The sequence below is a fragment of the Monosiga brevicollis genome, genomic scaffold (assembly GCF_000002865.3).
Source record: "Monosiga brevicollis MX1 MONBRscaffold_3 genomic scaffold, whole genome shotgun sequence".
NCBI classification, from domain to species: Eukaryota; class Choanoflagellata; order Craspedida; family Salpingoecidae; genus Monosiga; species Monosiga brevicollis.
The window spans coordinates 1,361,450-1,384,229 of NW_001865040.1; the positions used below are offsets into that span (position 1 = coordinate 1,361,450).

Consider the following 22,780-nt stretch of genomic DNA (forward strand, 5'->3'; position numbering starts at 1 on the left):
AGAACAAAGAGAGAGAGAGAGAGAGAGAGAGAGAGAGAGAGAGAGAGAGAGAGAGAGAGAGAGAGAGAGAGAGAAGAGAGAGAACAAAAGAATCTGATGTTGAGGGCCACAACAGCACAACAACAGTTCAATGGGGACAATGGAAACAACAGCAGTCGAAGCCAGTTGTGCTAGCTAGTGAAGTGGTGGTCAATGTACAGGAAGCAAACGGCCTTGTGAGTGTAGACGGCGCTGGTCGGGTGGTTCGGCGGTGCCACTGACGGATGATGATGATGATGATGTTGATGATGGGGGAGATGGGAAGGGACGGCGGGAGGGTGGTGGACATGGCTGGGTGAATGTTGGACTTGTCCGTATGCGGGGGGGGATCACCGAACGAATTTCCATCTGACATGCGCCAGCGCAATTGCTCGTGTTTCGGAAACGAGGTGGAGCGCTGGGAAGGGCGCGAGCGTCTGTGACGTGATGATGGGACGAGCTGGGCCGTACCATGCGCGGGATGCATCTGCATTGGTTCTCACCAAACCACCTGCTCCTCGCTGTGGATGATACATGCCCCCTTGTATTTTTGCCTCTTATTAGAAAGAGAAAGTTTGGAAGACAGCTACTGCGCAACTTTTCCTCTCGCAGTAGCTCTGCCGCCTTGCAGCGAGCCCACGCACACAGTGACGTTGTCGTCGTTGCTGTGACCGTTGTGGGCTCTTGACGTGCTAGCCGCTCGAGCTCGGCTCGATCTTGTTGGGTGCGTGGCGTGGTAATGCCGTTCCCGTTCACACCCATGTTCCACACGTCATCAACTCCCACCCCGGGCCGCCTCGTTGCGGGTGGATGTTGGTTGCGGTCATTTTTTCCATGCTCGTGTCCCACGCCCTGCGACCACTATCCAATGCTGTCATACATCCCTGATCCCCTCGCCACCTCGCCACCACCACCACTGCCACCAAGACCACCTTCTCTTTCAAGCATACCATCAGTAGCTCCACCATGATGCGCACGTCACCAGTGCTTGCCGTTCATCACGACATGTCTTCCTCATCCATCCCAGCAGGAACGCCTGCCAAGTCGCACTCTGATAATCGTCAGGACGACTTGCCGCAAGAACCCGACCCGTACAAATCGAACGGCACAGGCGACTACATCAAAAAGAACAACGCACACGACGATTCACGTTCAAGCACGCTCATCATGGCTGACCGACACAAGTTTATGGAAGATGGTACGCCCCTCATGGCCCCCGCACTGCTTGCTCATGTTCCCGGGACGGCGCCCATCGACGCCGCCACCACTAATCGACTGTCTCGCCGTGTAGCCGGACCTCGTGGGCAGATGACTGGCAATGCCGGTCGCACAGGCGACGAATTGGATGAAGCTCGCCAGCGCAATATTGCTTACGAGTATCTCTGCCATCTCGAAGAAGCCCGCCAGTACGTTTGTCTTTGCCATCGACCCGGGTTTTGTTCTTCGTGGATTGCGTTTATGGCTGCCTTTATAAGAAGATGAAAAGAAATAGTCATGAGCAACACATTTCCACCTGCATCTCATGATTCATCTCCATAGATGGCTGGGTGCGTGTCTTGAGAGCGAGCTGCCTCCGGCGTCGGAGCTCGAAGTGGCACTTCAGAATGGCGTGTACGTGGCCAAGCTTGGCCTGTTCTTTGCCCCCGAGGTCATTTCGAAGAAGAAAATCTACGACCCGGAACAAGAGGTCTACAAGGTTTGACTTTCAGAATCCTGCCCTTCTCCTGCCACTTCTGCGTTCGCAACCTTGTCCCCACCGTGTCATCGAGCACTCACCCCCTCCACACGCTTAATCCGGGTAGAACAAAGGCTTGGTTTTCCGCCACACCGACAACATTAGCCAGTGGCTCAAGGCCATGCGCCACGTCAAGCTACCCGAGGCACGTCATTTCGACTTGGGCGGGCTTTCATGCGGGCCTACCATACATTGGCAACCCCCTCCTTGCTTACCTCCTTGCTGACCTTGTATTGTCGACTGGCCGGGTCGCCTTTTGTTGCCGTAGATTTTTTATCCCGAAACTACAGATCTCTACGAACGCAAGAACATGCCTCGCGTCATCTACTGTATTCATGCGCTCAGTCGCTATCTCTACCACTTGGGCATTGCCCCGGAAATGGAGGACCTTCATGGCGTCGCCCAGTTCACAGGTGCAATTGGCGCCCGCCAAGGCTGACAAGCAAACAACAAGACGCCACGCACGCGCTCACCTTTTGTTTCTTTGCTTGTAATGTGCTGGCGTCTTGGGATAATCTTGCAGAGGAGGAGCTGTCAGCCATGCAAATGGAGCTGCAAAAGGCCGGCGTGCAGATGCCTACCTTTGGAAAGATTGGAGGTATCCTAGCCAAAGAACTTGGCAACGACGAGGCGACTTGTGAGTTTCTCATCCGTCTCCAAAGCTTTCGTTCTCCCAGCACCGGCCAATCATATTGTGGCCTTGACCCTGGTTCCGTGGTGTCTGACCCCGCGGTGATGCTTTGGCCTCCTCGTCAGTGCATGCGGCCATCTTGAAGATTAATCAGGCCTTGGACGAGGAAGACACGGCTGAAAACTTGGTCAAGCTGCTGAAAAATCCTTCCGCGCAGCTCAACAAAGTGAATCCCGGCGCCGGCGAACACTATCGCGATACCTTGATTGCTGCCAAGGTTGGTAATCAAGCGCTAATAATCTGTCACTTTCTGTTGACATGCCTCGGCATTGATTTGCTGATACACTCCCTCTTGAGATTCACAATATCACATTTGCGCATCAATGCGCCCTCGCTACCCATTGTAGATGGAGAAGATAGCGAATGCGCCTGATAACGCTCACTTGGCTCGCGGCAGCCAAGATGGCATTGCTAGCGGACTTGGTGGACTTGATGCCGGGGCATCCTTTGGCGAGAGCACCACAGATGACGATCAAGCCAACCAGGAGGTACACCGCACTTCAGGGCCTTGCACTTTTGCCCGGTTTGCTCTGCAAAACCCATGCATCATCGGACTTGGCACTGGTTATCATAGGTTGACGTGTACGACACGAATCTGACACAACAAGAAATTCAGAAGATCATCACCGTCGTCAACACGGCAGCTGCTGCCGAGCGCAAGCAGCAAGCTCGTAAGTTGACACCCACACCCACACACAGCACAGCTCCCTGTTTTCAAACCGCTTCAGTGTGTCTGCCTCGCCAGCTCATGCGGCGGCTCGCACTGCCGAAAAATGACTGCCACATCGTGTGTTGCTGTCTCGGCTTGTAGTTGCCGCGGCTTTGGCCGAAGTGACAAAGGCTGCGCGTGGTAACGACGCAGCCGCCACATTGGCTGCGCTCAAGTCGCCTGCTTTGAATGTTGAAGGTTAGATAGCAACGCCGGGTTCCAACTTGCAGGTGATACAAGTTATTTGTGTGCTCTCACCCGCCCTGAAATCATGCGACCATCTCTAGGCTTGGATGCCGAGGCTGCCAAGGTGTACCACTCAAAACTGGCTCAAGAAGCCGGCCAACTCGAATCAAATCAAAATCTCACCCTCGCACAAGTCCAGGATGCTGTCGATGATGCCAACGCTGAAGTCGAAACAGAGCGCAAGGGTTGGTTGATTTTGTCACATGCAGCATGGGGTCCTGGCAAAATACGGATGCTCTCAATGGTTTGGCTCACGGGGGGTTTAATTGCCTAGTATCGCATGCTCTGGGCGCCATCACGCAGTGCGCGCAAAACGAAGATGCTGCTGGTCTCTTGCAGGTGTTGCAATCTGCCGCCCAGCTCTTGGACCTGCAGAACGTCAAGGAAGAGAACATTGCGGCGTATCTTCGCGCCGTTCAGGCGGCCCTCGCATCGGGCGAGGTACAGCCTGGTCTTTTTTTTTTTTTTTTTCCGCTCTTCGTCTTCCCTACACACCACCCATGCGTGTTCATATGTATCATTGCCCTATCTATTGGCAGGTGCTGAATGCAAATACCCTGCAGCGCCTGATCGATCAAGCCAACACTGAGTGCTCTCGTGAATTCCAACGTATGCCTTGTTTCAGCTCTTCTATCGCATCCCAGTTTGGTAGTTCTTATTGCAAACATGTGCGTGTCTACAACGCCTTCTGTAGTTGCCAAGTTGCTGGAAAGCATCGACACGGCTCTGACAACGGGCGGGCCAGCGGAGTTGCTCCCTTTGCTTCAAAGTGACCTGTTGGCGCTTCAGGACGTGGATGCAGCCGGCGTCGAGGAATACCATTCGACGCTGCAGGAAGCCCGCAACAAAAAGGGCGAAGCGGTAGGTTGAGGCGCCGCGCGCGCTCAGTTGTCAATGGTCCTCAAACGTGCCCGTGTCTTGCCCAGCTGTCGACGCAATTATCTGATGTGGTTTTCTGTTATGCATCTCTTCAGCTGAGCCCCGCAGAGCTACAAGAGCAGATCAACCACGCCAACTTTGAAGCCGAAGAATTGGCCAAACGTGAGGCTGTCTGCTTTCCTTCTCCTTGTTCTTCTTCTCTATTGTGTCGCGCATAGCTGAATCTTCTCAGCGTTGGGGACGTCTGGGCCATTCATTCACTTGTGATGCCTGTCGCGCATCCAGATGGCGCTGCACTGTGCCGACTAAACGAGGCCGTCACCTCCAAAAAGGCGACCCCGGAAGCAACCCTGGCCTGTCTTCAGGTATTCACGAATCTACCTGGCATGGTGTCGGGCTTGCGTGGTCATAAATACGTGCCAGTGCTGCCTTGACAATCCCGATTCCTCACTCGTGTCTCATTTTGTTCGGGCCAGGATCCTTACTCACGGGTCGCCAATGTGGACGAGGCTGTCGCCCCCCGCTATCAAAAGCATTTGTTGGCCGCTTCGCAGGATAAGGTAGGATTGCATTGTCATGAGGGTTGGGTCTGTTCAGAATCCCACAGATCCCAGCGTGTGGTTTCACGGCGTTCAAATGGCTGTCGCGCAGTGCAAGGAGGCCGGTCCTTGCGCTTGGAAGTCATCTCAGACAGAGGATGGCAAGACGTACTACTACAACAAGGACACACGTGAAACAAGCTGGACGCCCCCGGACGATTTAAGCAAGCATCACTTGACTCTCGAGGAGGTGCAGGACCAAATTGCCACGGCTAATGCCGAGGAGGCGCGTTGGCAGCAGTTTGTTGCGGCAGAACCCGCCATTGTGCAGCTGCAGTCGGCCGTTCGCGGTGAGTCAATCTTCGTCCCCTGTCGAGAGCAGCAGCTGCCGCCGTTCTTCCAGAGCTGCCGCGCGCTTGTCGCTGATGTTGTCTATTGAGACTAGGCATGCTGGCGCGTCGAGCGTTTGAGGATCGCTTGGCCTATCTAAACGATCAAGAGGCGTCCGTCGTCAAGGTTAGCTTCGCGCACCCCGCTTGCTGACCCCTCGGTTGGGCTTGCCAGTGGGCTGTGCTCATGTGCCATCACCTTTGTGCCGCCCCGGCCCTGTGACCTCGTTTGCTTCCGCGCTTAGCTGCAAGCCGCATTGCGTGGCAAGCGACAGCGTGATGCCTACCTTGATCGTCTCAAGTACCTCAACTCCCAAGTAGCAGCAGTGGTCAAAATTCAAGCCGCATTCCGCGGTCGCCGCGAGCGTAAGCAGTACGAGAATTTGACGCAAGTGGACGATCCTCCAGTGACTACCGTGCGCCGCTTCTTGCATCTACTGGATCAAAGCGAGACAGACTTTCAAGAAGAGCTCAATCTGCAGCAACTCAAGCAGCGCGTTGTGCGCGCCATCCAGGTGAACACTGAACTCGACCACAATCTCAATCAGATGGACATCAAAATCGGTCTCTTGGTCAAGAACCGAATTTCCCTCCAAGACGTTGAAAAACAGAACCGCCAACTCAAGCGCGCCCGGCGCCGTGGCTCTGCTAAAGACTTGGATGCGGTTGTGGCACACAACTCTGGGGGCCTGAAGGCGCTGACCAAGGACTCGCGTCGCAAGCTTGAACACTACCAAAATTTGTTTTACCTCTTGCAAACGCAACCCGAGTACCTGGCTCGTTTGGTCTTTATTGACAAGCCTCGCGCCAAGTGGTCGCAATTGCGAGCGTCCAACTTTCTCGAAACTCTGATTGAGCTTGTGTACAATTACGCTTCAAACGCGCGAGAACAGTTCCTTCTGGTGCAGCTCTACCGCAAGGCTCTCAAGTTGGAGGTTGAGGAAAAGGTGACACAGATCAAGGACATCATCACCGGCAATCCACTCTTCATCAAGCTCGTGGTCAAGCATTATCGTGATCAGGCGGGTGAGGAGTATGTGCGCAAGATTCTCAACTGCTTCATGGGCGACGTTTTGGGAAGCGGCAAGCAAGAGGCCTTGGATTTGGAAACAGATCCTTTGGTTATTTACCGTCGCTGGCTTACGCGCATCGAGACTGAGACGGGCCGCCCCGCTGACCTGCCTTACGATGTGACGACGGAGGATGCTCTCAAGCATGACGAGGTTAAAAACGATCTCGACCGTGCAGTTCGCAATGTTGTCGCGTTGGGCTCCAAGATTCGAGACGCCTTTGTCGACCACCTGGGGGATATGCCATATGGGTTGCGCTATGTGTGCCGTGCTTTGAAGGAGGATTTGGAAGCCAAGTTTCCTGATGCCTCACCAGATGAGGTGGCCAAGGCATTGGGCACGGTCATCTACTACCGTTACTTCAACCCCGTGATGGTGTCCCCCGAACGCTATCTGACCTCTGACAACAACATGCCGGTAGGTGGGGCACGATAATCAGCTTTACGTCTTCTCTGGTCTATATTTTTCATGCATTCTCGTGCTATTCTCATGCTGTCTCTATTGTGCATAGATCGTCGTCGAGGACATGCAGCGTCACAGTCTAGCACTCCTGAGTCGCATCCTACAAGCAGCTGCGGCCGGCCAAACTGGCGAGGGCCTACACGCGGGCATCCAGCAGTTTGTGCAAGAGAGCTGGGTCATCTTTAACAACTTTTTTATCGACGTGACTCGCGTTGAGACGCCCGAGCAGCACTTTAACATGGACGAGTACAGTGATGCCACGCTGCTGACCAAGCCCCAAATTTCTCTCTCCCCTGCGGACATTTTTTACACTCATGAGGTAAACAGGCACCCATTGTCATCTACCTGTTGCGTTTGTGTATTTTGTTTGCTTGTTTTCACGCAAGGGCGTTGCGTTGTGGGTATGGCTTCACTTACTGTGATGCGTCTTCTTTACCGTCTCAGATGCTAGACCAGAACATTGATCGTGTCTGCTCAGGACAAGAGGACCACTTGCACGCCATCTTGGCCGAACTGGGCTCGCCCGGCGAGGAGGAAGAGGTCTTGGGCCAGGAGGGTACGATTCGCTGGCATGGCCATGCCTTGCTAGCCAGCCCATCGGTGCGGCCTGCAAAGCTCACTGCGGTGTCTCCGGCCTGCCTGCTTTTTGGGACCGATTTGTTAGACACGCCAGATCGTGCAGCCAGCAACGTTCCCATGCTGCTGACTCTGAACAACAAGTTTGAGGTGCCTTTGGACGATGACGCCAACGTTCGCGCGCTGTACATCCGAACCAAGCGCATGGTCGTGGATGTCATCCGCTTCCAGCCCGGCAAGAACTTGATGCAAATCCTCACTACGCCCGCCACCGATGGCATGGAAAAGGCCCACAAGGATTTTGTAGACGATCAGAAGAAACAAATGCAAGAGGTGTGTGCCTGTGCCTGTGTCTGTGTCTGTCTGTGTCTGTCTGTGTCTGTCTGTGTCTGTCTGTGTCTGTGTCGAATCCTGTGTCTGTGTCGAATACTTGACCTGTTTTGGGATCCGTGCGCCACCTCCTTACATCATCGGATCGATCTGATTGCTTTGTGCTCGTCTGCAGCGATTGGAAAAGAGCAAGCGCGATGGCCATCAACAGAATCAGCAAGCCATTCGTGGTGATTTGTACGTGAAGCCGCGTTCTGCAGCCAAATGCTTTCAACCCAACCCAACCCCCGTTTTTCGTGTGTCTCGCCCTCATGATCTGTGGCTTTTAGCATGACCCTTGCTGAGACGAAAGCCAAAATTTTGTCCAACGCTGCGGCCTTGGAGACGGAGGGTCTCTGCTCGCAAGAAGATGGGTATCAAGGACTACTCAACGCCGTAGCTCAGGATATTCGTCATCAACGCATTCATCGCAAACGCCGCAAGGCTGAGCTGAAGCGTTTGAATCGTACCTTGGACAACCTGCAAGCCAAACACAAGTTCTACGAGGAGCAGGTCGAACAGTGGGACCAATATGTCAAGAATGCCGTTGCTCACATGGGGCAAGGTACCCAGACAAAGTCAGTTAGGCGCCCCTCGCCCCGTCTTGTTCAGATTTGCTAGTTGCCCACACAACATGACCTGTTCAAATGTCTGGATTGCGTCTTGGTCGTGCTGATTTTTGAATGTGTGAATTGTTCTCAGGCGAAACTTCTTCGGTCGAAAGAATGCACGCAAGCAATCCATCGCGACAGGAGGCCAAGACGAGAGCTCTGGCCAGTTCCTGGGCACGGTCAAGTACACCGCTGCGAAGCTCAAGGAGCGCGGCGTGCTTCTCAACGTCAAAGACATTAGTGAGACGCAGTACGTTGCTACTCTCAGCCGACTTCTTTGTGTTTGCCCCAAATGCCCGCCAAGCTCACAGCGCACCGCCTGTTCTCCTTCGCCGTGTGCAGGCTCAAATTTGTCAAGATTGAGGTTTCCAGCGACGAGGCCGGTATCTTCATTGTGCGGGCATCATTTTTGGGCCAGAACCCGTTTGAGCCAGAGCGCATTGAGCTGTCTGACCTGCTGCAGCGCCAATATGAAGGCATGTCGACGATGAAGCTTTTCGACGACATGTGCACGGTGAACATCAACTTGCTGCTCTTCCTGATCAACAAGAAGTTTTACAATCAGTAAGGCTGAAAGGCTAGGCCGGACTCAGGGCTCGTGACAACAAGGACATGACTTCAGAGTGTGCATGAACCAAGCATGCATTTTGATTGCCCATGCGACTTTTGATGCTGCGAAGCGCGCGCCCCAGCTACAATTCAGGATGTTGGATGAGTTTCAGCCACATCTGTCCTCTTACTCACAGTGTGTGCAATTTCATGACCAAAAATTTACATGATCTTCTTCACATCGTGACTCGAGACATCGCATATGGCATGGCATCTTGATTGGCATCGGTATAAAGTTGGATTGTAAACTTAACTATCTCATCATGTGCAAAGTAGTACAGTAGGTAGTAATAATTTTATTATGATTCTTGTGATCACAATCACGGTATCTACTCACGGAATCTACTCAAAGGGTGTCAGAGTTGGCTTTTCGTTGCCGCCCTCAAGTAAACGCGCGTACTGAAGTAACTCTCGCTCGAGTGTCTCGAGGGTCGTGTTATACTGGATCTGGGGCACACCAATCACACCAATGTCGGCACCACCAGACAGTAGCTTGGGCATCGCAATCAACACCTAACAAGCACAGATGGGCATGGGACGAGATGGTGACTGTCCACGCGCTGGAGAAATGTTCATGGCGCGGAAGAAGACACAACTGACCAGCGTCTCGAGATCGCTCAGCTGCTGATGACCCAAAGCTGCATCTGCACCCGCCGCCCGGAAACCTGTCATATCATGTTCGAGGAATAGATGGACGTAGCAAAGCACAGAGCAAAGGAAAGCGAAAAGCGATAGAAATGAGGGACAGAACATTGAATGTTTTCTCGCACGCACGTCCAAGGGCCGCAATGAGTCCTCACCTCGAAGCAAGCGCTGGGCTTGCTTGATGTTGCCGCCCTCCAGGTTGTTTTGCAGCGCTACCAATTCTGTGTCGGCACTCAAAGGTTGAGAATCCACCATAATGGGGACACAGTCGTCATCCAGCTCGCGCACAATGCGATTCCATAGCTCCTGAATCACTACACTTTTGTTGCGCTCTGGATGGCGCACACAGTAGGCGCCAAAGAGCGCCCACACACGCGAAAAATTGCCCAGGAGGCCCGTCATTCGGTGCGTCAGTTTGCAGGCGTCCTGACACAGGCCGTGCTTCAACACAGAAGATGTAGCAGCAGAGGCAGCTGGCAGGCGATGGGCCGATTCGCGGCGGCGCAGTGAGGCACGCAAGCGCCCTAGCTCCACAGACACTTCCTCTCGCCGAGAAACGTAAGTCTCCAAATCATCCTGGAGACGATAGCACACTTGGACGAGCGACTCGCGCACGGTGTCGTCGTCAAGCACGCCATCACGCATGATGATCATAGGCAAGGGCGGAAGCTCGGTCAAGCGTTCCATCACACTGGTGCCAGCCGTTTGAGTTTCGGTGTCCAAATCCAGCCCCATCTTGAGCACGTCACGGAACAAAGCCACGTGACGCTGAAGCAAAACCTACAAAAGCACAATCAGTTCACACGGTCGGTTCTGTACTCAAAATGATAGCAGAAAAGATGGCGCACACCAAAGAAGACGCACACCAAAGGCGACGACACAAACCTCAGCAGCATGGGAAAAATAATAGGCGGCGTTGACGAGGGCGCAGCGATCCATATGCAAAAGCATCGAGTGCGCCAAGCGCATCCAATCCAGCTCGTCTAGTGGCTGAGACGGCAGTGAGCTCAGATGGCGGCTGCAGAGCTCCTCATCCATAGACGATGATTGTCGACCCGCTCCTGGGCCAAGCGGGCTCGGCGGGTGGCCGCCGGGCACCTCTGGAAGGGTGCGTGGGCGCATGCTGAGCGAGGGTGCTGAGCGACTGTGGCGGCTACTACTGGCGCGAGCGGTGCGCAAGAGCCGCCGCCGGCGCTCTTCGATTGAGGGCGATCCACCAGGGCCCGTAGAAGCTCCCGCCTCCGCGGCAGTGGGCAGATTGGCAAAACTGGGTGGAGTATCTGGTGCAGCCCCTGGACCTGACGACGGCGGAGATGGCGATAAGGCAGTACCTCCTGTCTCGCTAGGCGAGTCGCCGCGAGAGGTGTCCAAGGGGTCGCGCGATGACCCGGTGAGAGCATGCTCCAAAAAGGCAAAGTCGTTGAAGAATTCATGCAAGTCTTGATCGGCTTCGATTTCCACGTCGCTTTCCGGGGCTGCAGGGTCGGTCTCTGGCTCATCCGGCACCTCCCAATCTGCGTCCTCGGCCTCTTGTGTAGCACGAAACAGCAGTGCTGACTGGCTGTGTTGCTGGTGCCCAATGGCCGCCAAGAGCTGACCAAGGCGCGCTTGTGTGCGGGACGACCCCACGTGTGCGTGATTGCGAGACCCTAAAAAGGGCAGCACAACGGTGGAGAGCGCCTGCATTGCCTGCTTATGGTCATTGCTAGAATCGGCACTCTCCTCTTCCGTTGGTAATTCGCTGTCGTTGAAGAGGTGCCGACCGGCCGTCATGAGCATGGTCGCCTCACTCCACTGATGGTCCCGCTGCAGTCGCACCACGACAGCTGCAACATCAGCTGCAAAGGGTCGCAGGCGAGCACCTTCGGCGCGCACAGCCTGCATCAACGCAGAAATTACGTCCAAACAACCCAGGCTCCGGCCGGCCGGGTGCCGGTCGAGCAGTCGCACCAGGAACATGAAGGTGGGCAGCTCCAGGTCTGGAAAAAATGCGCCAGCAAAAAACTTGGCGAAGTCACCTAGCCACGACTTGCCGTCTTTGGGGTACGTGCCGTCCGCAAACAACTGGAACACTCGACCCAGGCGAGAACTACGTGGCTGACAGAGACGGCTTAGCGCTGCCGCACAGCGCCGCTCCAAGGCCGGGGCATTGGCAATGTCATCCAAGTGAGGCGCCAAACTCGAGGTCAAGGTCAGTACGAGGAAGAGCTGGCCGTCGTTGCTGCCCAGGATGTCAGAATGCGCATTCTCGGCCAACAAGGTTAGCAACTCGAGAAGAACAGGAGGTGGGCACCCAGCGAAAGGACCACGCAGGCAGAGAAGGACGACATCCGGCAGCTCGACGTCTTGCTCTACCTTGTCCTTTAGCTCGCAAATGAGGTGAGCAGTTTCTTCATCAAAGATTCCATCTGCAGCGTGGCCCGAATTGTCCCATCCCTCCCCGGTGGCAGCCTTGAGCAACTCAAGAAGCAGTGATGCACCGGCTTCAAACTCTGTGGGCACGTTGCTCTCCAGCAGAGCTACAGCCGCCCAAAACACGTGGCTGACGGCCGTGCGTTGGATCTGCCGGCCATACTGCGAGGGCTGGGTGCGAGTATCGGCAATAAATGAACCAATTGTTCGCGTAACCTCGCTCACGTACATCTGCGCATCCCGAAGCGTATTGCCTGCCACATCGGCCAGGCGAACCAACATATCGCTCAGTTGCTTGAGGCTAAACGGCGGCAAGAGCAACTGCACCACCCGGAAGGATCGAAGCGCAAGCTGAGTGATGGAGCTTCCCACGGCTTGTCGCAGCGCCATGACGCCCCACAGCTCACGAAAAGAGCTGGCACGGACCGAGCTACTGTCAGGCCGCCCCATCGTTGTATCAGCAAGACTTGGTGCCTCTCGTGTGTGTGCTGCCGGCTCAAACAACTCGCAAAGACGATCGCAGAAGGCAGAGAATGCGGGCCCGGTGTCGATGGCAAGGGCAGCACTGCCCAAGACATCTTCACCAAATAGGTCTGCTAGCTGCAAGGTCTGCACGACTTCTGTAAGTTTGCAATCGGTGCCCGGTGGTGAGGCCACCAAGCCAGTGCCGCCCAGGGAGGTGAGGCTTCGATGCAAGGATCGGGGCGTGAGGGGCGTCCCCGGTGCCGTCAAGCTCCGACCGAAAGTGCCACTGTTCACGCCATCATCGCCGCTATGTGCGTCCGTGTCTCGAGAAGCAAACCCAAGCACGTCCCCATCCGACCCTGGCCCTGTCACATTGCCCGCCGTGGAACCCTCCCCACCTTGCTTTTCGCAGTGGAGAAGCACGGCAAGAGTGCGGAGCACGTCATGAACGTGTGAGCGCAAAACAGCGTCCGGGTGATCCAGGCGCAACACTGCAGCATGCACGAGGCGCGGCAGCGCGCGCATCCACACAGATTGACGAGGATGCTGCAGGGCCAGGTCAGCCAAAAAAAGGAGAGCGGGACAGTAACACTCGTCCTCCTCGCCGCTGAATGACATCAGGTCTTGCAACCTGAGATTGGTCAGGGGAATGTCGAGATAGGTGTCCCCAAAGAAAGCGTCCGCTGGCTCGCCCTCATTCAACCCGGCCTCAACCGTGGCACTGCTCATATCCATAGAAGCCCGACTGCTGGGAGACTGCATAGAGGGAGTTGTGGGATTCTCGTTGGTCGCAGCCTCAACCAGGCAGTCAAGGACATCAGAGGCATTGTGGGCGGCCATCGCGTGAAGCACGCCTCGCACGACCCCGATCAAGCGCTCGTTGCGAAACTGGCCAACGAGAGAGAGCGCATGCGTCATTACGAAACGACTCCACTGACCCCGATCGGTGCCCCAGTCTGCAAAGATGCCCGCAATGGCAACACTCAGATCTGAGGTGCGCACAGACAGGTGCAAGAGGCTTTCGACCAGAGCTGCCTCCCAACGTCGCCGATCAACTGGGCCCGAAGCCGCATGTCTTGGAAGGGCCCGACACCATATGGTGAGTAAACGAGCCAAATGACTGCGCTCAGCGGGCACAGCCATAGCAAGGCGGTGCACCAACTCGGCGATTACGGCCAACGGCCAATCGGGGCGCAGCAAAGTCATTTGCTCATTCACGACCAGGACGAGCTCAGCGGAAACGTCAATGTCCTCACGAGCGGGCTCGAAGACAAGCCGAGCAAAGCCGTAAGGCTCGGTTGGAAGAACGCTTTGGGCCAGGTGGGCCAGTGCTCGAAAGGCAGCAGCCCGCGTGGTAGCATCCTCTGCCAAAGCGAAGAGCGAGAGAAGAACAAAGTGTTGCACGTGTGGCAGAAAGCTGCTCGACTTCTCGGCTGCCGCTTGACACATGGCAGCGAAGCAGGCATCTCGACCACGGGAGTGCTTAAGCGTGTATGCAAGGTCGGTGACCCATGTGAGAACACCTACGGCGGGCTCGGAGTTGCAGTAGCAGAGCCAGAAGAGTCCAGTTTGAGCGGCGTTGCAAACCGGCTCGACGCCCGACTTCAATGCATCAAGCCAAAAGTGACGCAGATACCCAGGCGTGATCAAGCTTGCCTCCGGTTCAAAGGCCGGCCCGCGGCACAAGTGTGCCACGGCCTCGCAAGCTGAGATGGCCAAGCTGGCGCGTAAGGCGTCAGTCGTCCCAGGCGTCGGAGGTAGGGCGTAGGCGGCGGTAGATGCATGCTTGACGCACAGCGCGTACAGGGCATGGCGCAGTGTGGCAGGAAAAGCGACGGTATGCACGGACTCAACCGTAATGGCGTCGCTCAGGCATGAAATTGTTTTGAAGAACAGGGCCCGCAGCCGCTGGATGGCTGCGTCGTCCGAGTGTTCGGACATCTCAAAGAAGATGCGCAACCCGTCAAAGTAGGCGTGTAGATACGTGGCAAGAATTTCATCGCCCTCAAGACCTTGACGATCCAAGCAACGACCCATGGCAGCAGACAGGGCAAGCTGAGCGTTGCACACGGTGAAACGCAATGCATCCCGCCGCCGTTTTTTGCGGGAAGATTCAGACCGGACGTCGGTCACCTCGCGTAGATAGGGAGATACAGCATGGAGCCAACGTGGAACCAGGGACGAGGCCAGCACGCTGCAGCCAAAGACAATGGCACGCGGAATGCCTGCTTGATCACTTTTCATGAAAGGTGCTACGTACTGAAACATGTCCGCGGCGGTCCGTGGCACGTCGGGCCGTTGGTGATTGAGTCCCGTGCCCGCCTGGCTGGGCGCGTATCGGTCCAAGTATGGGTCTGCTTGCGCATGAGGATCCGGTGTCACGAGGTCTGCCACGGCAAACAGGAAAGAAAGGAGGCCAGCAAAGCTGCGGCTGGCGGTGGTTGTCACCTGTGGGCTGAGCTTGACCTTTTCGTAATTCCAAGCACCGTCCTCGTCCGAGATGATGCTGCGCGAGTGCACCATATGAGCAGCGAACATCCAAGCCCTTGGTAACATGGTTAAATGACTGCGGGTGGCTGGCTCTACGAGGACCTGGCACAATGCCTGTGTCCAAAGATCATCGGGGGAGTCACTGCCCGGGGTGCCCGAAGTCATGAGCTCACTCAATGCACCCTCACTTCGGGTAGCGCGGGACAGCGAAGAAATTGATGTGTCGAGGATGTGGGAAAAGGGTGACAGGGGTGGTGCCACGTCTAATGATGCAGTGACATCCGTCGGTGGGCCTTGTTGGTGGTGGGCCTCAGTGGAGGAGCGGTGGGCCCGTAAGATTCGGGGCCGTAAACAAGAGTGCAGCTGACAGTGGTGATCAAGACGATATCCATGGTGGCGCTTCAGCGCGGCCGTTAGAGCATGAAGCTCGCGGCCCGCCAGCAGGGCCAGCTTGCGAATGGCCACGCGCGCATTGAAGAGACTCACGAGTAGAAAGGCTTCAATCGCGATCATGGCATCGCGGAACTCTGTGGGCGTGCTCTTGTGGGTGCCCGCATGTTCTTCAAGGTTGCCCAGACCACTAACGCCAGGAACCGCCAAGCCGGGCGTCCTTTTCTCCTGCATTTTCTGCAGACGGCGACGTGACAGGCGTAGTGGAAGCACGCGCGGGCTGCTGGCTCCGGTGGGCCGCGCCGCCGTTCCATCCTCGTGCGCTGGCTCGTAGCCTTGCATGGAGGAGATGGGACCTGTGACTGACATGGAGGAGAACGAGGGGTCAATGAGATCACTATGGGGAGCAATGATCTCTGAGCCCACGACTCCCGCGGCAACCGCAGCAGCCTTGTTGGCACCGTCTGGCGGAATGGCCTCCTCGTCCAGGGTGCGTGTCCATTGACGGATCGTATAAATCAAGATCTTGACGGCCACTTCAAAACTCGATGTTTCACCAAAAGGCACCGTGTGCACGAAAAAGCCCACGAGGCGTTGCATCAAGCTGGCTCGCTGGCCTGGGTGATTGCGCAGCATACACTGAAGGACTGTGGAGGCAAGGCGGCGGACCTCGGCGTCCACATGGATGGTGCCGTGTAACACAAAGTCAATCACGTCTGTCGTCGGGTGAGCCAGGTCAAAGAAGCGTGGCACAGCAAGAAGGGCATTCCGATAAAGTTCGAGGAGGCGTCGGTGCTGAGTGAGCAATTGGGCGTGCACTGTGGACACTTCGTCCCCACTGCGGGTCAACAAGTACGGTTGAACGATCAACGCATCTAGTTGTGTGAGGATGGCCGCCAATTGCTTGCGCAGTGGGTCCAAATAACTGGCCAGGCCGCTCTGGGCTGCAGCCTCGGGAGTCAAGAATGATGTTGTAAGCAATCGCTGAGAGCGCAGTTCGGTAGCGTTGGACGTCCCGGTGCCCCCCATAGCCGACGCTCGCTCGAACATGAGGGGCATGGATGGCTGTTCTTCTTTGGATTGAGCTTGATTAGCAATGGCGACGGCAGCACGAATAGCAATGATCATTCTTTCGGGGTTCAGGTTGAGGGAGTTGGGTCTATCTGCACCAATCTCGTGGAGAATGAAGCGAAAAACAATGTCGGAGCGCTCCTAAAGCCAAAACCGGATCGTGTGGGCGACCAGAAGCAACGTCGTGTTAGGCATGGGCATGATATGACAGCCATGTCAAACTCTGGCCCGGGCTCATTGGGGATCTTTGCATGACCTGCCAAAGCAGCGGACAAAGGGAAGCAAGAGGCACGGAGCACCAGGACGATGCAGTACGTACGTGGGCAATAAACTGCAGAATGCGCACATAAATGAGCGGCGAGGCGTCACGGCAGATGATGGTTTTACTGCCAGGCGGAAAAAGACTGTCCAACACAAACTTGATCTTGGCCTCGGTCTTCTGGCCTTCCCCCTTGATGCGCACCATATAGACCCAGACCTGATAAGGAGGATACATCATGCACAAATGAAATGGGTGAGTCGTGACCAAACACCAAGACTGCCCAATGAGATTGTGACTGCGGATGACAGCACTTCCACATGCCCACCCCGAGCATAAGGTTTTACCAGGCGATAGATGGCATCCAATGCTGCATCTTGCAACTGCTTGGCCGCTTTGAGATTGGAGATGGCTGCATTCAAAACTGACTCCCAGTGCTGTTGAAAGAAGTCAGCTTGCGAAATGCACAGCAGTGCCGTCAACAATTGAAGGTATGCCTGCTTGAGCTACAATGAATGGTGCGTGAGATTACGAAACCCAGTGCAGCGTGCAGCGATAATTAAGTGGGGAGGTCAGCGCGATGCCACGCAGGAGCGCATGCAAACTCCATGGAAGGCGCATGTGTGCAGCCGTAACGCTATGCACGCTGAACTTTGACATACCGCGACGTGCTTGCTCTTTTTGAAGCTTTCTGCGGTTGCATCGTACATCTTGACGACAAACTTGCGGACCATCAACAAATTGACCTCCTTTGCAATGTGCTACTCGAACCAAGGGCACCACCAGTGGCGGCGCGAGCGACGGTGAGGCAAAGATCCGCGCGCCACATATGAGTCGGGCCTGCATTTGTTTCGCGTACCGCCGCAACAGGCACCAAGAGCTCTACAAAAAGCAGAGCCCACGCGTGCTTGCATTCGGACTTTTTGCAGCTCAAAAAGAGCTCACAGCATTGCTAGTCGGATCAAGATAACACATGGCATGACCCCATGACCGATGACCGATGACAGAAAGTGAGGCAGCGCAGTGATATCGATCAAAAAAACAAAATGCGTCTCTTCTCTGAGCTTGCCTACTTGTGGAAGCTCGCTTCCAATGAGACCAACGGCCCGGGGCTGGATTGGATACTAACCTGGAGAAAATGAAAGCAGTTGTTGAGCGCAGCGGCTGGGTAGAGCTTGATACGAAGGTACTTGAGACAGCTTATGACGGTCATTTGAGCCACGCTGCTATCCTCCAATTCGGAAATGTACTGCACCAGTCGCTCTGATACGGTAGTAAACCTGAATATTTGCCAGCGGGTATGATCAGAAAGGCAGCATCACGCGGTGGAGGTGAAGGCTGATCACGGTCTGCCTGTTGGAGGATAGAAAGACCAGAAACTTACGCAACCTCGGACAGCAGACCCACAATCTCCGCTGCCAAGTCTGCCACGGTGCCATCTAGGCCCGTGTGTTCTCCACCATAAATTCTATTCGGTTTCAGGTGCCAGGCCAAAACGGGCGCTTAGGCACACGTGGTACAGGCAAAAAGCAAGCGGAATATTTCCTTCTAGGACAGACAACGTACTGTTCTTGACGGTCAAATCGAGCGATGGCAGCAGTGAGTATGCGCTCCATGACATGACTTGTGAGCCGTGTCTCGTTGCCGGAGGAGCGTAGAATTCGACGCAGGGCATGTAGTGCGAGCACGTTCTTGCCAATGGCTACGAGCTCGGTCTTGCCATCAAAACTGGACAGTGCGGTAGCCTGGTGATGGTGGTGATGGTGAGATGGCAAGCGAGGGCTCCCACTGACAACGGCGCGAGGCGGGAGCGAGAGCTCGTCCATCCAGTGCAAAAGGCGCTCGCAGATGGGGTTGATCAGGGCGCTTTCATCACACAGCGCATGCAGAAACTCTAGGTGCTGACGGAATTCGGCGTTTTCCTCGATACCCAGCGCCGTGGCAAAAGTAGCACCCTCGTTGATAGCGAGCTCAAGGTGCGCCAGACGTGCGTTGGCCATATGTTCGAATTCCCGCCAAAACACGTCAACCAGCGAATGTAACGATGGAGCCTCATCACCCAGCTGAGCCAAGATGGGCAAGCTTGCTGCTGATGCTGGCAAGAGGGGCGGCAAGAGACGACCGGAGGTCAAGCCCATGCTTGATGCTGTGACGTGGCCCGATCCAAAAGGGGGTGCAAAAGAGTTTCAGGAACAGCACACGGACATCAGCTAACAAACTGTGCGAAGGAGAACCGGAGAGACAGACAGACAGGCAGACAGAGAAAGAAAAAAGAGGGATGGATCGTCTGCTGCCGTTGTTGTGGCCCGAATACGTACCAGTGCGGGCGCGGAAAGACTCTGACGGGGAAGCCGGCTCGAATCCCCGCAACATGCGCGGGCTGCCACAAGCAGACATGATGCTCGCTTTGGTGGAGGCTGGCAGTGGTGCTCTTGCTTTGACCCGTGGGTTCCGTCACCAGGACCCGTCAGCTCCGCATTCCCATCAAATCGCCACTGACGAGAAAGGCAGTGCAGATCTCTGTCATGAGCACCGAGTTCACACACACATGTGTGTGTGTGTGTGTGTGTGTGCGTGTGTGTGTGGCTTTGCCAGCCAGTTGCCCACAAACAGTGCGTGATGGCTGCGCAGCTGAAAGCACTTGATGGTAGTGAGGCGGATAACATACCAATCAAGAGGAAACGGCTCGATGTGACAACACGAGGTGCAAATGCTTTCTGTGTGTCCGTTTTTTGCGACCTTTTGATGTGTGTGTGTGTGTGTGTGTGTGTGTGTGTGTGTGTGTGTGTGTGTGTGTGTGTGTGTGTGTGTGTGTGTGTGTGTGTGTGTGTGTGTGTGTGTGGAAGGATGTAGTTTACCTTTCGTGAATTGTGTAAGCTCGATTAGCGTTGGACTGATGCGTGAGAACAAGAGACCCGATCCGTTGCATGCCGGCGGCCGCCAGCAGCCCTATCTACCTTGCCGTAGCCAAACCTCTTGGACTTGACGAGCCAACCCCCCACCCGTGACACCCCCCTCAAACAACACAAAAAAAAGAAGAAGAACTAAAAGGACGAAAACATAATCAGGAATCGACACGCACGCTTCAACAGGGAAGCGCGATCTCATGTGTCAAGGCCGAAAGAGCCTCGCAGCCCGTCGGACGACTCGTATTTCGACCTTGAGTACGGGGAAGGCCTTGCTAGATTGTTGATTTCCTCAGTTGTTAAGCTCAATCTCTGCCACGGCAGCATCCATACCCTCACTAGAAGGATCCTCAAAGAAGAGACCCGAGAGCGCAAAGATAAGGAAGACAACGCCTCCCGCAATCGTAACTATTTTTAAAACAAAAAGGTTAAGGATGCGTGGGGTTAAGGGTGTTGACCAGCTGAAAGCTCAAACAAGCAGGAGCAACCGTGCGAGCCGAACCTTTGCGCACAGAAATACGCTGGGCCATGAAACGACCGCCCATGACTGCAATAAATGTGCAGATAGAGTGGCCCAAGATACCGCCCAAGGTCACACCAAGAGGATCCTGACAGGATGAAACAGTGGCCAGAGCAAGCGTGAACACAACCGTGCACCGACAAGTCCGCAAGATTGGTCACCATGACCCGCTGATGCTGTGGCATGCATGCCTGGAGACCCTTGGGATGCCAGCCAGCAAAAGAGACCGACCTCTCGTGCGCCCAGGATGATCGTGGCAATCTGAGAGCGATCTCCCCACTCGGCCAAAAACGTCATGATGAAGGATTGCACCAAGACAGGGGATAGCAATCCGGCCGCTAAACAAGGAAACAAAGAAGGAGGTGAGCCAGGCCGATGGATACGAAGCAAGAAAGAGTGACGCTGCTGTGATTTGCAACCAAGATGACGAAAGGACAGTGGATATGAAGGCTGTGCGACCAACATTTTCCATCCAGCTGCTCTTCCTTAGCCTTGAGCTCTTGTTGTACCTCCTCAAGCTCCTCGGCACCTTCGTCGTCTGCCATGTTGTAGCCATCCTATGAAGTGTAGGCAATGAGCCTTGAACAACCAAGGACAACTGGCTGGATAAAGCTGTCATGTACAGAGGCGTCTTTGGCTTGGCCCCCACTTACGCGCAGCAGGCGAAGGCCGAAAATGACGAACAGGCCAGTGGCAATGTAGTGGGTGTAGATGCGCGGAATGACGGTAGCCAAAGCACCCACGTAGGCAGACAAAAATGTCATCAAACCAAGTGCCCCGATGGCGCCACAGAAAATGGTGAAACGCGAATGACTAGCGAAGCAGATGCCAGCAAGTGTGATTTAGAAGGCAGTAGATGCAACAGGTATTCGGTGGAACACAGTCCAAAGTGGCATGAGGAGCTGGCCAAAGTGAGAACTGAGCAAACTCACCGCATGGCTAAGATGGCTGCAATAAAAAACGTCTTATCACCAAGTTCCGAGACCACCATCATGGAAAGACCGCCGATGAAGGCATGCGTGAAAGATGCCGCCTGTACAGATGGCCGGATCAGAGCGTCATTCATTAGCCTCTGGCCAGTAGGAAGCAAGCAACGACAACAGAAGAACAACTCGGGGCCCATATGACTGTCTGCCACCACGTGTAGCTGCCTCATGCACCAAAGACACCAAGGGCCATCTTTTTGTCGCCCACTTCCCCCCCCAGCGCAAACATGAAGCAGGCACGTACGGCGCGTGAATCTGGAGAAGAGAAAACGGCACCAAGGGCCGCAAAGCCGGAGCGAACTTCTTCGGGTTCGTCATTGCCTTGGCCAAGGGGCACGGCCTGGATAAAAGCCATGCCGAGGACCAAGAGGCCTACGACCGTGTCAGGTAAGTGAGTTCAAGCAGGCTGCACGTCGCCATTTTATGGTGGCTTTTTTTTTTTTTTTTTTTTTTTTTTTTCAAACGGGGGTCGTGCCAAAGGTCCCTCCTCCCCAGATTGATCCCACCCAAAAGGGAATCTGATAATGCACAGAGTGAAACGTGTCAACTCTACCCGTACCACAAATGGTTCGCACGCGCAGCGCTGCCATGCTAACGATCGCGGCAAATTCAAGCGAACGTTGGTTGTCAAACGAAAAACAATTGCCACACGGGCATATTATGCACATGAACCAACAACCAACGTGGGCGTTTGGATTTTATGTTATGCTGTTTGTGCTGTTTGTGCTTTGTGCTTTGTGCTGTTTACAAGGATTTTATGCTTTATTATGCTTTATAGCTATTCTTTTGTAACGCCTCACCAACGGTCATCATGCTTTCTTCGTCAAGGTTTATGGCAGCAGCCAGATTTGGCAGAAATAGTCATTCAGGTTTTTGAGTTTAAAAGTTTCGTTTGAGTATGACGGCCCAGTCCACCAGGGCTGAGGCAAGCTTCAAGCCGGTAGAATGACCATGGTGCCCGCCCAACCGACCTGGGGAACCTAAACACAAACCGCAAATTTGGAGAAGCGAGAGGTCAGCAATCTGCTTGATGCCAACAGATGGAGGAGCTAAAGCAGAACCCGACCTCGACGGTTTGGCCGGCTTGCATGTGGCGCCAAAGGACGTAGACCCAGGTTTCGTCGCTGTCAGTGTAACGAAAGGCCAGCTCTTCCGGTTGCGCTAGTTCCCCACGCCGTCAACATGACACCGCTATGAGTTTGGCGCATGATGCCGCTTTCTGGCCCCTTCCCGGCGCTCGCACATACCCCAGCCCGCCTTGCCCAGGCTTGCAACTGTCGCTGCATCATTACAGGCAAGGATTACCAGCCCATCCGTGAGGACTGTCAGGCCCAGGTCAACGTCCGTAGCCCCACCCGGAAGCTGGGTGAAATTGAGTGGCAGCGTCTCTAGCAGAACCGGCATCTATGGCGATGAAGAGACCATGGAGCGAAAAAGGTCATCGTTGGTGCACCAGAAAACATGTGAGTGAGCCCGACTCGGGCACAGCCCAAGTGACTAAAAGAGGGTTTGGTGGCACTACGCACGTCCACCCAAACGTAGTCACGGTTAGAAAAGGCCACACTGCCATTGTGAAGCGCGGCCATCCGATAATCGGATCCGTGCACTTGAACGCGAGCCAGTGTGGCGGGGAACGAAGGCTGAATAACCACAAATGTCATTGCCACTTCAAATTCAGCATTGGTCAAGGTCACCACAGTGTTGTTGGCCAACCCTGACAACTACACGCATAC

General features: G+C 55.0%; 3 protein-coding genes across 3 annotated transcripts; 1 reads left to right on the forward strand and 2 right to left on the reverse strand.

The window, feature by feature from the left end:
• Positions 1-2,529: 2,529 nt before the first annotated feature.
• Positions 2,530-8,862, forward strand: MONBRDRAFT_14583 (uncharacterized protein; the record flags this gene model as incomplete). The annotated part of the gene is made up of 12 exons (XM_001743039.1): positions 2,530-2,661; positions 3,464-3,584; positions 4,094-4,260; positions 4,936-5,167; positions 5,263-5,333; positions 5,452-6,693; positions 6,788-7,057; positions 7,183-7,294; positions 7,403-7,679; positions 7,974-8,284; positions 8,445-8,544; positions 8,637-8,862. Coding segments are annotated over 12 exons (3,261 nt in total), but the record flags the coding sequence as incomplete, so codon positions are not given.
• Positions 8,863-9,245: 383 nt separating this feature from the next.
• On the reverse strand, positions 9,246-19,032 carry MONBRDRAFT_22972 (uncharacterized protein; the record flags this gene model as incomplete). The annotated part of the gene is made up of 12 exons (XM_001743360.1): positions 9,246-9,416; positions 9,504-9,568; positions 9,704-10,328; positions 10,434-16,517; positions 16,696-16,854; positions 16,983-17,141; positions 17,298-17,396; positions 17,495-17,587; positions 17,765-17,915; positions 18,020-18,103; positions 18,202-18,781; positions 18,954-19,032. 12 exons carry the CDS (start codon positions 19,030-19,032, stop codon positions 9,246-9,248), a joined length of 8,349 nt encoding a protein of 2,782 aa, XP_001743412.1.
• Positions 19,033-19,833: 801 nt separating this feature from the next.
• MONBRDRAFT_14366 (uncharacterized protein) lies at positions 19,834-21,127 on the reverse strand (the record flags this gene model as incomplete). The annotated part of the gene is made up of 6 exons (XM_001743361.1): positions 19,834-19,949; positions 20,044-20,149; positions 20,293-20,399; positions 20,498-20,618; positions 20,715-20,874; positions 20,994-21,127. 6 exons carry the CDS (start codon positions 21,125-21,127, stop codon positions 19,834-19,836), a joined length of 744 nt encoding a protein of 247 aa, XP_001743413.1.
• Between the last annotated feature and the right edge of the window lie 1,653 nt (positions 21,128-22,780).